Consider the following 13568-nt stretch of genomic DNA (forward strand, 5'->3'; position numbering starts at 1 on the left):
CTAGTGACATCAGCGGTACACAGTACCCTTCGATGCTAGCTTGCGTCAGATAGTTCGAACTGCACAAACAGTCTCCCCTACTTTCTACGAACTGCATTATAGATGTTAAGACATATCTCTGTTAAATGCATGAAACTTGGAGGAATAGAAAAGAGAATACATTTAAATACGTATAGAATTTCGATTCTGGTTCGTATTCTAAACCAGACGGCTTGTGACAAAACATATGGACTAAATAAAAATTACACTTACACACAAGTCTGCTTATTTATGCTACAGTGGCGTCCTCTGCTGCTAAAAAAAGTAGAAGAATGTCATCACTACTTACTATTGGCTGTTTTCACTCACGTGACCAAAACACTATCATGGCGGCCTCCGCTGCAGTCCGGTCGAGCGTGGGACTGACTTTGAGACTTTCTAGAGTTATACCAGACTGTAGCAAATGTCCTTTTAACAGGTTAAATACTTGCACGAGTGGCATTTCTAGTGTGTCGAGAGGAGGAACTGTTGATCGTTTTCGGACGTTGAACCGACACTTACAGACCTCTAATGGTGAGTTGCTTCAGTACGTCATTAGCTACGACTACAAACATAGTCGCTATATGCAAGTAAACAGATCCAGGTTAGGATCCAGGAAGGTAGTCTGCGCAATAATTTGCTGTGCATTCCTTAAAGATCATGATATCATCCAAATCAAATCAAGGGGACGTTAGGTAACTAGCTAACAGTTACATAAATCATTCATCCTAAGATAGTGTTGTGACTGCTTGTGCAACAAGCTGCAACCCAGTGGTGAGCTGAAATTAGTTTCTACTATTTATTGGAATGATTTGGGAATGTAAAATAGTATGTTGTGTTTTATTGCCGAACAGGATTGTACCACGACGAGGGGAGGACTAACGCGGAAGACCCTGACGATGTGTAAGTGCGACCTTTACAGATAGCCTATAGGCGACATTTTACAATTCAGCATATGCTATTTTTTACCCACAACCTTCAGTAGGAATACGTTAATTCACTTCAGAACTGTCTAAATTCACGGTAATTTAAACAGTTAAAAAGTAAGTTAACCCCACCTTACTTTGTGGACCCTTCACCCCAACTAACTGTTATCTGTTCTTCAGGGTCAACGTGGTGTATATAGACCGGTCTGGACAGAGGATTCCAGTGAAGGCGAAGGTTGGGGACAATGTCCTTTACCTGGCTCACAAGCATGGTATAGAACTGGAAGGTGAGAAGACAGAAGATATAATCATCTTTCCATAAACTTCAACCCAGAAATCATTTAATTTCAGGACTTCAAATATACAAAAAAAACTTTGAGACCAAGGCGTCTTCATTAACAACCTGTAATTATAGAAACATACATTTAGTAGAGACAGAAACAGACATGCGATACACACACAGCCAGGAAACTAATCCCAAAAATTTACATTTAAATTCAACCCCAAATACATCTCCCTAAAATGATCATTATGTCTTGGTTCTTGTCTCTGTGTTAGGTGCTTGTGAGGCATCTCTAGCTTGTTCAACGTGTCACGTCTATGTGAGTGGAGACCACTGTGACAAGCTACCGGAGCCTGAGGAAAGGTATGGCCTGATCGCATGACACAGCACACTTTGCTAACCAAACAGTCATCAAAATACCACACACCTGAAAATGGGGATCTTTCTCCATTTCAATCTGATGGAGTAGTCATCCAAATACAACACAGTATCTTACAACACTTGGTCGCTGGAGCTCATCCTCTGGTCTTCTCCTCCCTCCCAGCGAGGATGACATGCTCGACATGGCTCCCCTGCTCCAGGAGAACTCTCGTCTGGGATGCCAGATCGTCCTCACCCAAGAGCTGGAAGGCATCGAGCTCACCCTGCCCAAGGTCACCAGAAACTTCTATGTGGACGGCCACGTTCCCAAACCACACTGAGGACCAAGGGAGGGATCTCCCGACCACGGCCGCCGTCTTCTGCTGGAGGGAAAAGGAAGAGGGAGGGGGGTGCAGTCGGCCATCTTGGGTGTACTTTGCGGCCCGTGGGTGGCCAGGGATGGAGGGTTGCCCGGCTGGGATAGAGAAGCACTTATAGCATCTCCCTCTAGTGGACCTCTAAAGAAACTCCTAGTTTACCAACGACAGGACCGCATGCCAGACAACATAACAGACCTATGCAAAGGCCTAGATCAGAGAATCACTAAAACAAATCTGAAGTGTGGAGTCATTGGGCTCACATTCATGATGTCCATTGTCCAGTTGGGTGTCCATGGTTAGCAGCTGCTATATGGGGAAAATATTGACTGGTTTTCAGTGTTTATGTAACTGTCATTCTCGGGCCAGGATTGATACGTCAACTCAAACTATTCAGTCACACACACTGTCGTTCTTGGATAGGTCCTCAATGTATAATAGTCATTTGATATTATGTTATTGCATCAATTCAAGAAGCATTTATTTGGTAGGGCCACAGTGTGTCCTTGAATGGAACATTCCATGTTACAACTTATTTACAAAAGGTCAATTATTTTCTGAACAAAAGCCTCCAAATAGTATGGATGGTCACGTGGTAACCTATCAATACTCACTTGTCGCAGTAGTACCAACACACAGCTTCCATTCATATTTGTTCCTAGTTTGCTCATGTGAGAGGTTTGCGAGGGTGAGGGAAGTGACTTGTCAAGGTTTCTATTATTTTCATATTGACACAGATTATCCCCTTCCGCCATAAAGCCATCTGCAACCATTAACCTTAACCCATACTACAAGTGGTATGCTTTGAGTTTGAGCTGCTGAAGGAACATTAGTATAGATTGGAGCTAAAAGAGTTGATCTCTCATCAAATATTGTTGAATAAACTGACAGAGGAACCTTCGGTGTTGTTTCTCTGACAAGTTATTTTACATGTCTTGCCCACATCAATCTTGATCATGTTTTTGCCTTAACATTCAACTTCCCGAGTTGTAAAAAAAAGCTACCAGTCAGAGCTGTATTCATCCATTTTTCAACCTCCAAGGTTTTTTTTCTTTCGTGAAGCCAGTCCACCCCTTAATTTGCAGTAGCCAATTATTGTCACTTCTCACTAGCTTGCTTGATTCCACAAATAGGCTAATTATCTCATCTGAATCAGGCGTGCTAGGAAAGAAAGTGACATAGAATGGACTGCTGGTTCAGCAGATGAATCCATGAGATCTTGGAACGTTTTTACCAATAACTAGTCTGCACCTGTACTGTAAGTGTCACAAGCGCACAAATGTATGCATTATATGTTTCATTGGAAAATCATTTGATGAGCATTAAAACTCGTTTTGAAAATAATTGTGTCCCACGCATGTTTTCTATCATGGGGCTAAAGAGGATGTAAAACACGGGGAAAACAATGTTAGTTTCCATCTTGACAACGACTGCAAACTGCGACAAAAAAAAACTGCACTAACAATATGCTGTGTAATTGTCTCAAGACAAATGATCAATAGCACTAACTACACACGTTTGGTACATACAACAGTATGGTGTGATCCATATATACGTTGACGAATTGTAAATACCAAGACCTTCGACAGGTGACCCTCACGGGCAAAGTGAGCCTTAAGAAACAAGAATGTATTTCAGTCAGAACTTTTATCTGTTCCAAACGCTTACTCAGACTAATTAATGACATCAAAAGCACCTGTAGTTATGTTGTCCTATGTTTCCTGTAGGCCCAAAACAATTGTCAAAACGTGACATGAATTGAGCACGGAAGAATACATTCACTGAATGAAGAAACCACAGGTAAGCCTCACTGCTATAAATCGCAATAATGTGATCCATTAGTGAAGAGGATCATCTTTCCTACTGCTCATTACGTTCCAAATGATCTAGACGGGCGATCATTCCGACCATGTTGACGTAAAGTTAAATCCCCATGCCAGTTCATCGTTGCAGTTGTGCCTGAAAAGATCGATTTAGGTTGACGTACTGTATTATCGTTGTGAGTTTGTAATTCTGGTTAAAATTGTCATCACGCCACGCACGAAAGAAGGTCAAATCTGATGGCCCCAGCCTGAGTAGCGCGAGCATCTGTTGAAGCTTGGCGCTAGCTCGAGACAAGCCATCAGAGCTGCCAAGACATTTCTGGATTCAAGTTATTACATTGTGACTGAGGAAAAATATTTATACATTTCAACACGACCGCTGTGAGTTCTATTTTATGGCTGTCTTTTGATGTTCTTCACTATTTTCACGATACTATTTTCATAATTGTTGGTGTGTGTGTGTGTGTGTGTGTGTGTGTGGGGGGGGGGTGTCTACCAATACCAGCTGTAAGGGTTGAAATACCTCAAAGACAAGGCACTTTTTTAGTCTGATGGGTTACAACTTACATATTACACAGTTACATATTTAAATAAAACATCTATTGGTACCATTTACAATCAAGGATACAGCACACTTTCATAATTTATTTCTCTTTCTTTGGGACAGACACATAAACATGAGCTTAGGAGCAGAGCTACCATCCATCAGACCTCAAGCAGCCAGTACAACGGAGGACCCAGAACCCCAGAACCCCAACCAGGTGACCCAGTCTACCAACCAGGTGACCCAGTCCACCAACCAGGTGACCCAGTCCACCAACAAGGTGACCCAGTCCACCATCCTCTACCTCCTCCAGGAGGCTACCATGCTAGCCCGCCCTGCCCCCGACAGCTGCTTTGACTCCAGGTCTTTAACTAGACCCGGCGGAGAACCTAAGCATAACTCAGTTTCCCATAAGCCCCCTCTTCAAGCCATTTCCTTCCTTAAGTGCAACCAGAACCAGCGGGAGAATGACTCTCCATGCACATCCACCTGCTCTGAGTCCTCTCAGTCCAGCGCTCGGTGCAGCAGTCCCTGGGAGGTCATGAGTCTCATCAACCTCCAGTGCGAGAGGCTCCTCCATTCGAGCGACCGAGAGGAAGACGACCCAAGCTTAGGCCCCGCGTTTTCTACTTCCTACGTGGCAGCCCTAGGGTCCAATCTGGGACGCGTGAGCACCGGTGTAGGCCTTGTCTATCCTTTTGACACGGCGAGAGAGGGAGCCGCCTGTATCAGGTCCAGCGACCAGATGGGTGAGATGAAGGAAAGTGGCATGAGCAGCAGAGCGGAGGCTAAGGAGCAGCGGTGTTCACCCAAGAACTCGATAACAGACCAGTCTGTTCCATCGCAGGCATTCGTCAGTGTCACATGTGGAGATGTGGGCAGTTCCGGTTTCGGAGATGCATGGGCGCGCGTAAGCCTCGGCGCCAAAAAGGAAGAGGAGGAGGAGGAGGAGGAGAAGGATGCCTCGGTTGAGAAAGACATATTAAAGGAGCCTTGCTCTGGAAGTGTTTTAGCACTCCAGCATGGTTCACCTGCACCCGATGATATCCCTGTACCACAGCATCAACAGCTGCCGTGTTGGTCAGCCGAAGAAGAACACCTGTATCCAGCACGACCCTCGGCAACCACGATGGCGTACCTGGCATCGAGCTCAGCATTGACACTGGACTTCGACTCCAACCTCTGCGTCACCTTTGAGCCCCAGGACGGCGTGAATCAGCCCCAGAGCTCCTCGCAAGCCCTATCGCTCATATTGAGCGGTGAAACCGGGCGAGCCGAAGACTCGGCATTGAGCCAAAATGGCCGTCCAGCCGCCTCAGAACCGGAGGCCAAAGAAGGCTCCAAGCAGGAGGGCCCAACCCTCGAGCGGTCTGCCTCGTCTGTGACCCAGTGGAGGACCAAGACCCCCAGGAAACAGACCTGTCCTACCCGCAGCGTTGACGTGCGCGGCGGGGGCGTTCAGGGCGTGACCTTTCGGATACACACCGAGGTGGACGACAGCAAGGAGCAGTGTCGGCTTCTGATAACCTCCAAATACAGGTAGGGCCACGACATAACTTTACACACGAAGCTATTCTCCTCACAAGAGACGGTGTAAACATTTTTTGTGAATCCAAAGTCATAGCCAAAATTGGGAGACACAATATGAACCTGTTAGTGTTGGTATTTGATAATCAATAAAGTAATTGGTAATCAATAAAATTGGCGTTTTAATCTTGGTGTCACACAGCACAACAGTGCATCGTCACACAACAACTCTTGTTTCTTTCTGCATATAAAAAAAAAGGCCACGTATCCTACTGGTTATCCCACTGTCCTAGTTTACGCTACTGCATTCTTTCCCAGTGACGAGCTCTCCAAAAGCGTCCGGAAGTCGAGAGTCAGGTCAAGGTCGTCCCAGAGCTCCTTGAGGACCAGCAGTTCTGACGAGGAGAGCGATCCTTCCACCAGCCTCCACAGTGAGTACCTCTCCTCTCCCAGAAGAGGGCAGCACAGCAGCACAAAACAGCAGCGGCCTTGACCCATGGGACAGGTGGAATATATTTGATGGTGGATTTTTTTTTGTTCCTTTTTTTCAGAGGGTTATTTTGGGGAAACTGCTGGGTAAACACCGTTAACACTTTAATGAGCAACAAACGGCTGCTGTAAAAGGGGTTGAGAGAGAGGAGAAAAAAAGACGGGAGGGCGAGAGAGGTGGGAAGAGAGCGAAAGGGGGGGGGCATTGAAACATGTAATTGTATGTTCGTTTGGGTAACAGCACAGTAGTGTGTATATATACACCGCCCATATTCAGGAGACTTGAAGGATGACTATGTCAACAAAGGATAAGGTGAGGCCTTCAGAACAATGTCTGAAAACGCTGATTAAACCCTCCTCTCCTCCAATCAGAGAACAAGATGTGTGCTTCCTGCCGCACCAAGAAGACCCCCTTGTGGAGAGACGCCGAGGATGGGACCCCCTTGTGTAACGCTTGTGGAATAAGGTGGGCCGGCTGAAAAAAAAAAAAGTTCTACTTCCATCTTGTGAATTGTTGTGGTTTGGAACAGCGACCTCACCGCTGACATTACAAGCCATAACACGTGATCATTTCCTCTCCTAAACGAGGAATAAATATGCCGCCGCTGTTTTTTGCCCTCGCTGCCATGTCCACCTTGCCAGGTATAAGAAGTACAGAGTGCGTTGCACACAGTGCTGGCACATCCCCAGGAAAGAGGGCCACTCCAACACGCGCTGCTTCAAGTGTGGTGACCTCCTCCGGCTGGCCTCGTCCCACCGCAAGCACCCGGCCTGGTAGCCCAACCGACGACGCGCTCGATGGGAAAAACGAGACGCCACGCCCGATGGCGCTATCGTGGACGACTGCGGGCACTCGGTAATAAGCTAGCCCCTCCCCTTGTGGTACGTGGCCATGCCGACAGGCTCTGCGGCTCTTTGGTCGGTCCCCTTTGGAGTCATGTTAGCCTGTCACGTCACTTCCTGTGAGCTGCCCTCCAAGTCGCACTGTTGGTTGTAGATAACACACTATGCACTGTGCTGTAGCATAAATACACACGTACTACCTCTGAAAAATACTCGAACTCTGCACTAAATTGTCTTATTTATTAGCACTTATCATATATCTTGCTCTGGGTCTACACATAAATGAATAAACAACAAAAATGTCCTAAAATTCTAACTATAAAATACAAATATAAAAGACAATACTGGCAACGTTTTTTTTCTTTCTATGGAACTCTTTTCCATAAGGTTCTTATACTCTACAGGCAAGAAGCTGGGGTGTTCATTCTGGACAGAACTTCTAACAATAAACTGCCAGTCATACACAGAACTTACACAGAACTATGTAACAGCATTGCCTTAAATGACATACTGTCCAGCTGTTAGATACAAGTTAAATTAATGTTGGTATCTAGTTGTTTAAGTTAGAAATGTAAACTTTCAAGTAAAGATTTCAAGTTGAATTAAGTTATATATTACTTTGTATTTGTTGTCTTTTATATTTGTGCTGTTTTTCCTCCTTTTCTGAATGATGTGTTGGGGCAGTTCTTGTTATTATTTTCTGTCTGAAACTATACCTCAAAATAGCGATAATTTAGCTGGTCTATGTCTGGAGGTAAAAACAAAAAGAACAGTGGTGGAGTAAGGATTTATAAAACTCTTATTAAATCATCTTATCTGATTTGTTTTCGTCTTTATTTGATAGGATTGTGTGTGTGTCACAAAATGTTTTACAAAATCCTACACAACATAACATGCATGTTTAAATTAAACAGTTTTGAAGCTGAAGAATTCCAGTTTAGCTGGATTCAGTGCGTTCCACCGGTGCGTCTGAAATGATAATCCCATCGGATGTAACCGTTTTTAAACTGAGAACTGCGAAATCCTTTTCGAAATGATAGTTTCCAACTATATCGCTCTGCAAGGCCACCCTTATGCCAAATACATACCAAATGTATGACAGCAAGCTCTTGAAATGTGGCTATTGGAATCACTGGTCTACTAAAAATATTCAGCACAATCTAAGTGTAAATGAATGCCATACGCCTCTATTTTAACTGTATGAATTAACCTTGAATTTCCTTTATTGATTCTTTCTGGATGAGTGCAGATTTCTTTTAAAAAACGTTTTCTATTTTTTATTCCTTACTCCGATTTCCTTATTGATAATTTTGGGTATTTCTATGTAAGCCTAGCCCAAATGATACTTAGTTAATGGATGGTGTATATAGGCCTATAGCTTATTAGGCTACTTTATGTAAATATATTATAAAATAACATGACTAGGCTGATAGTAGGATTGACTGCCATAATTTATAACACAATTAAAGTTGTCGTATTCTTTTTGCTCGTGCGTAACTCTTAACTGCGACGTTGAAGCAAATGGACGAATCGGAAAATTACATTAATTCATTAATTAATTAAGGAAGGCTCGTGTAGCCTACAGCGCGTCTTTTGTCAGGCGCTCCAGGGTTCAAAATAAACCCCAACTTTAAAACTGTGATTATCATACATGAATATGTACATCTTTCATGACAGTGATGTTTGTTTTAGTCTTAGGGGGGTAGGCTATTTTGCAAGAAGGAGGGGATGAATGAAGGAGGGTGAAAAGGCATTCTTGGAGCAGCTGTGTTTTCTTTTTTTGTGAATGAAAAGCGAAAAGGCAGCGCGTCGTGTGCGGGCATCTGCGCGTGTAGGACCTCAGGCACTCATCTTGCCCCTTGCTTGGTGCAGGTGGCACCGGACCCATTGGAAGATTATGACTTTGGACAGAGATCTAATGGAGCCCGAAATCGACGTGGAGGGAGACGGTCGAAAAGATGCACAAAATCAGGATTACGCACTGGTGCCCGATTTGGAGCAACGCTCTGAGCTCCCTTCTCAAATACAAACTGGTGAGGACGTGGAAGCCAGTGGAAGCTCTCACCTCAAGTGTTTGTCAGGAACAGGACGAAATGCGGCTTGTGTCAAGCCCCCATACTCCTACATTGCTCTTATCACCATGGCAATCCTTCAAAGTCCGAAAAAGCGCCTTACGCTCAGCGAGATATGCGATTTTATCAGTCACCGTTTTTCCTATTACCGAGAAAAGTTCCCGGCGTGGCAAAACTCCATTCGCCATAACCTGTCCCTCAACGACTGCTTTGTCAAAATGCCTCGGGAGCCCGGAAACCCTGGTAAGGGAAACTACTGGACTCTAGACCCAATGTCATCCGACATGTTCGAAAACGGGAGCTTTCTACGGCGGAGAAAGCGCTTCAAGCGTCAGCATTTCCGATTTGGAATGATAAAGGACACCGCGCTTTTCCCCAGCGCGATGCCCAGTTTCCCATTCTACAGAGCGCATGGACTAGGACCATGTTTCCAAGCACCCAGTGTGGACCAGTACCACCACCTTGAATTAAAAAATTACTCGGCTCCTACCCCTAGCATACCTCCGGTAAGCAGCATCTTGCCTGCTCTGTCATCACTGTTTTCCAGGACGGATGCTGGCCAAAAGACGTTCCTTTCATCTCAGACTTTAACCTTTGACAGTTTGTATAAGGCGCACTGCTTCACGATGCCTCCGACTTCGCTTCCCAGTTCCCCGTTTCTGTCTCCAGCCTCGCTTCATTCCATGGAACCCCCGCATCCCCTGAACCTGAATTTGGAGTACCACAAATTACGTCCTTTCACCACTTCTAGCTTTTCAAACAAACTCTTGCAGCAGCCTGGTAAATAATATTCCAACTATTGACCGTGGATAAAGTGGACTTCTCTAGACTACTGCCTCTTTAGTTTCACAATAATTCTGATTTGTTTCTGGTATATTTGTGTTTTGAATAAACATTTATTTTAAATTTGTAAAAGTAATTTAAGGTGCCAGCATTAACTAAAACTATCAAAAACGGCATTGATGGAATACGGACATTTAAAAGGCCTGTGTCCATGCGTCTTGCGACGAACTCTGCTTTATTTTCTAATTAAGAGTTTTGATGTGCTTAATATGAGTTTATTTGAATCCTTTGCAAATAATATCTTACTGAAAGAACATTCAAATGTCAGAATAAAAAGTTACTATTTTGCAGATTAGCATTGCTCCTGTTTGAGCAATTACATGAGTAGGCCTATTGATGTTCAATTGCACTATTTGTGGTTTTATGACTTTTGTAATCAAGTAAGCTTTTTAGTGGTCTATTTAGCCTACAATTTACTCATTATCAGCAACACATTTATATGCACTTACAGAGGAAATGAAGAGGCACTTTGAAAGCAGGGAAAAAACATGCTGTATTAAACTGTCATACTTCAATTTACTGTATTAATTTCTCTTTTCTTTGACTGAAACACCTTCACCTCACCTCGCACATAGAAAATCGTCAGAATGTGACGCCATCATAAAGTTTATTTTATTTCACTCCCCGTGTCGACATTTGATTGATTACCGCTGCAACGTTTTTTGAAAGAGGCCACGTACAGTATACATAAGATCGCACATGTGCACGTACATTCTCCCTCGCTCACACTATCAATCACTCACTTACACTCTAACAACACACTATCTCTCTGTGTGTGGGTGCCCTCACATGTGTTACAAAGGAGGTTTTCCTCAGTCAAAACAGACCTTCATAAATGGCTATATTGCCAATCCTTGTACCCCCAAATAAGTAGCAGATGACCGTGGCATTTTCTGATCTGCAATGCCGTTACAATATGATCAAATGCATATGTAGCCCGGACATCAAATATTATTGAGCATAATGAGAATGATTCCTGTTTTGATGTTTCTAGATCCTTTGCACAATTCTTTTTGTTATGTCTTGAACTGCAAAGTAGCCCACCCTACTTTGCTTATAAAGCTATTGAAGCAAAGACAGTCTAACATTACTCACTTATGGGATTCCAAATGTAATGGATACTGTAGGCTACATCAAAGGGTGTTGTGTATACTTTCAAATTGGTGCATTTTAGGAAAAATAAAACACAAATGTGTGTGTGCATGTGAGATTGAGAGTGTGTGTGTTTGAGTGTACGCATGTGTGCGTGTCCATTGGGACTGACACTGCCACCTCGAATTCCCATCAAATCATGTTATACTTGACAACCATAAAATGGACCTACAATATAACCAACTAGCCCATACGGGCGAAACCATTTTAACAATCCAACGAATTCAACGTTTCCAACTTTTTCAAAACATTTTGCAAACATCCCCACAACAAAAATCCTCCATTACTCGAATCGATACAACTGAACTTACAGTACACCATCATATAGTTGAAAAACACAATTCAAGAGAAAGCAATGTTGACGATGGCGGCTGATGTCGAAGTGGTTCCCCAGCCTGTAGGCGCTGCATGCCGAGAGCATGGATGGATGACACAGAACCAACACACGTTCATGGCTGCCTTGCACCTCCTGCTCCCTTTGAGCAGTTTGCTTTTCCTGGCACACTCAGTCATATTTAGGTTTTATTCAATTACACCGCACACACGCACACACACACGCGCGCACCCGCGCTCCCTCCCGGGTTAACCTGCCCGTGTGTCACCCGTGTGGGCCATTAAAGCCGTGAACCCTGAATCTCAGTCTCAGAGCCCCATGGGTTTGACGGTTTATGTGTGTTTACGTGCTGGTCGGGTATCGTGACGTTCCCTGTGTATTTGGACAGGGGGGGTGCCCCTCCCCCTGTCAGGGCTGCAGATGACAGTGACATATAACAGGAGAGCCACCCAGAAGGACCATGAGCTCATACTTCAGCCACGCGTCCAGAGAGTGTGAACAAGGAAAGAGAGAGAGACACAGAGAAAGACTGCAAGAGAGAGAGAGAGAGAGAGAGAGAGAGAGAGAGAGAGAGAGAGAGAGAGAGAGAGAGAGAGTTTGCAGGAGATCTCTGATGAAGGAGATGCATGAAGGTGCCAGAGAAAGCAAAGGATTTGAGTCCAGTACAAGGAAGAAAGCAAGATGGAGGGACGTTTCAAAAAGACAAATATGAAGCCCCCCCCAAATAAAAGTGGACGCGAAGCCAAGAAAGTTTGCAGGTGGGAAAGATTTTCTTCTCCCGATTCCTAATCCTCAGAAAAGTGTGAACGTCCAAATGCTTTAGATTAAGAAGAGCCACAAATAACACCACAACAAGAGCAGAAAAGGGAGATGATTGGTTTATTTTCTTCAGCTATGTTTAGCATTGCACCATGAGGCCAAACCAGAGGGCCAAAGACATGATGTCATGACTTTACCCTCAGTCACCCCTTAACTCATCCAGCACATCTCAAGGTGTGTGTGTGTGTGTGATTCGGTCAGATAGAGAGTGTGTTTATTCATGAGTTCATTTATATATGTGTGTCCGAGTGTGTAAGTCACTTTGTGGATGTCCACTTGTGTGTCTGTGTGTATGTCAGTTTGTGTGTGTCCATGTGTGTGTGTCCATGAGTGTGTGTTTACCCATACCATGCATCACAGAGGAACCACAGTTTCCAGGTCAACAAATAACACAGCCAAAATACTCCTTAGAGGGGAGACGGATCGTACCACTAAAATAAATCAGAGCCGAGCAGTTAGGGAACACACCATGTCTACTTGGGCCATAATATAAACCTGACATACTGTTTCTTTTTGATCGCGAGTGTGAGCGTGTGCGTGCGAGCGTGCGTGAGCGCGTGGTGCATTTGGTTCCGATCGATCTCTCAATACCCATTTCCCTCTTTTCCCGCCAGGAACTCTTCCAATCACCCCCCCCCCCCTGTTTGTTAAACCACATCTTTCCTCCCTTTCACTCTCACAGCTCATTCCCCCTCTTTCCCCCCCTCCCCCTCCCCACTCCCTGCCAGTCTGTACCCTGTGCTGCATGCCACCCAGCCTGACGGTGGGTACAGTTCCTGCAGGCCCCGGCGTTGGTGGTCCCGTGGTGTGTAAGATGTGTTTTCTCCCCTCCCCGTTGCCCTGTTCTTTTTTATAGCAAACACAAAATTGTTCCTAATTCTCTGCTGCTGAAGGGGGGTAATTTGTGGCTTTTGGCCGAGAGGACCGAGGCTGTTAATTTGAAAAGGCTGCCTGCTCTAGGCTTGTCTTGTTTTCCCCTTATGGTCTGAATACACGATGACTTCAGATCTGGAATGGCACATTGTATTTAATAACAAAACCAGACCAATAACTGTTATAGGAATTTAAGAAAGCCATATTTTTGGTGTACACTCAAAAAGCAAGTCGGCCGTATAGAACAATTTGGAACAAAGGATGCAGTTCTTTCTGAAAACGTAT

General features: G+C 44.4%; 2 protein-coding genes across 3 annotated transcripts; both read left to right on the forward strand.

The window, feature by feature from the left end:
* The first annotated feature begins 365 nt into the window (after window positions 1–365).
* Window positions 366–3308, forward strand: fdx2 (ferredoxin 2). Of its 2 annotated transcripts, none has more exons than XM_067259461.1 (5): window positions 366–552; window positions 873–921; window positions 1125–1231; window positions 1503–1590; window positions 1772–3308. In XM_067259461.1, exons 1-5 carry the CDS (start codon window positions 366–368, stop codon window positions 1926–1928), a joined length of 588 nt encoding a protein of 195 aa, XP_067115562.1. In that variant the 3' UTR covers window positions 1929–3308. The 2 variants fall into 2 exon arrangements, with proteins under 2 accessions (XP_067115562.1, XP_067115563.1); XM_067259462.1 differs by having other exon boundaries at window positions 1125–1216.
* Window positions 3309–9087: 5779 nt separating this feature from the next.
* foxd7 (forkhead box D7) lies at window positions 9088–10645 on the forward strand. Its single transcript, XM_067259595.1, has one exon. It carries the CDS (start codon window positions 9088–9090, stop codon window positions 10048–10050), a length of 963 nt encoding a protein of 320 aa, XP_067115696.1. The 3' UTR covers window positions 10051–10645.
* The last annotated feature ends 2923 nt before the right edge of the window (window positions 10646–13568 follow it).

This window comes from Osmerus mordax, chromosome 21, assembly GCF_038355195.1.
Source record: "Osmerus mordax isolate fOsmMor3 chromosome 21, fOsmMor3.pri, whole genome shotgun sequence".
Lineage (NCBI taxonomy): Eukaryota > Metazoa > Chordata > Actinopteri > Osmeriformes > Osmeridae > Osmerus > Osmerus mordax.

Bases quoted from the DNA above. Each gene is read 5' to 3' on its own strand.
- foxd7 (XM_067259595.1), top strand. From the start codon at position 9,088: ATGACTTTGGACAGAGATCTAATGGAGCCCGAAATCGACGTGGAGGGA.
- fdx2 (XM_067259461.1), top strand. From the start codon at position 366: ATGGCGGCCTCCGCTGCAGTCCGGTCGAGCGTGGGACTGACTTTGAGA. The intron at 553-872 runs GTGAGTTGCTTC...ATTGCCGAACAG, and splicing joins ACACTTACAGACCTCTAATG to GATTGTACCACGACGAGGGG. The intron at 922-1,124 runs GTAAGTGCGACC...TCTGTTCTTCAG, and splicing joins GCGGAAGACCCTGACGATGT to GGTCAACGTGGTGTATATAG.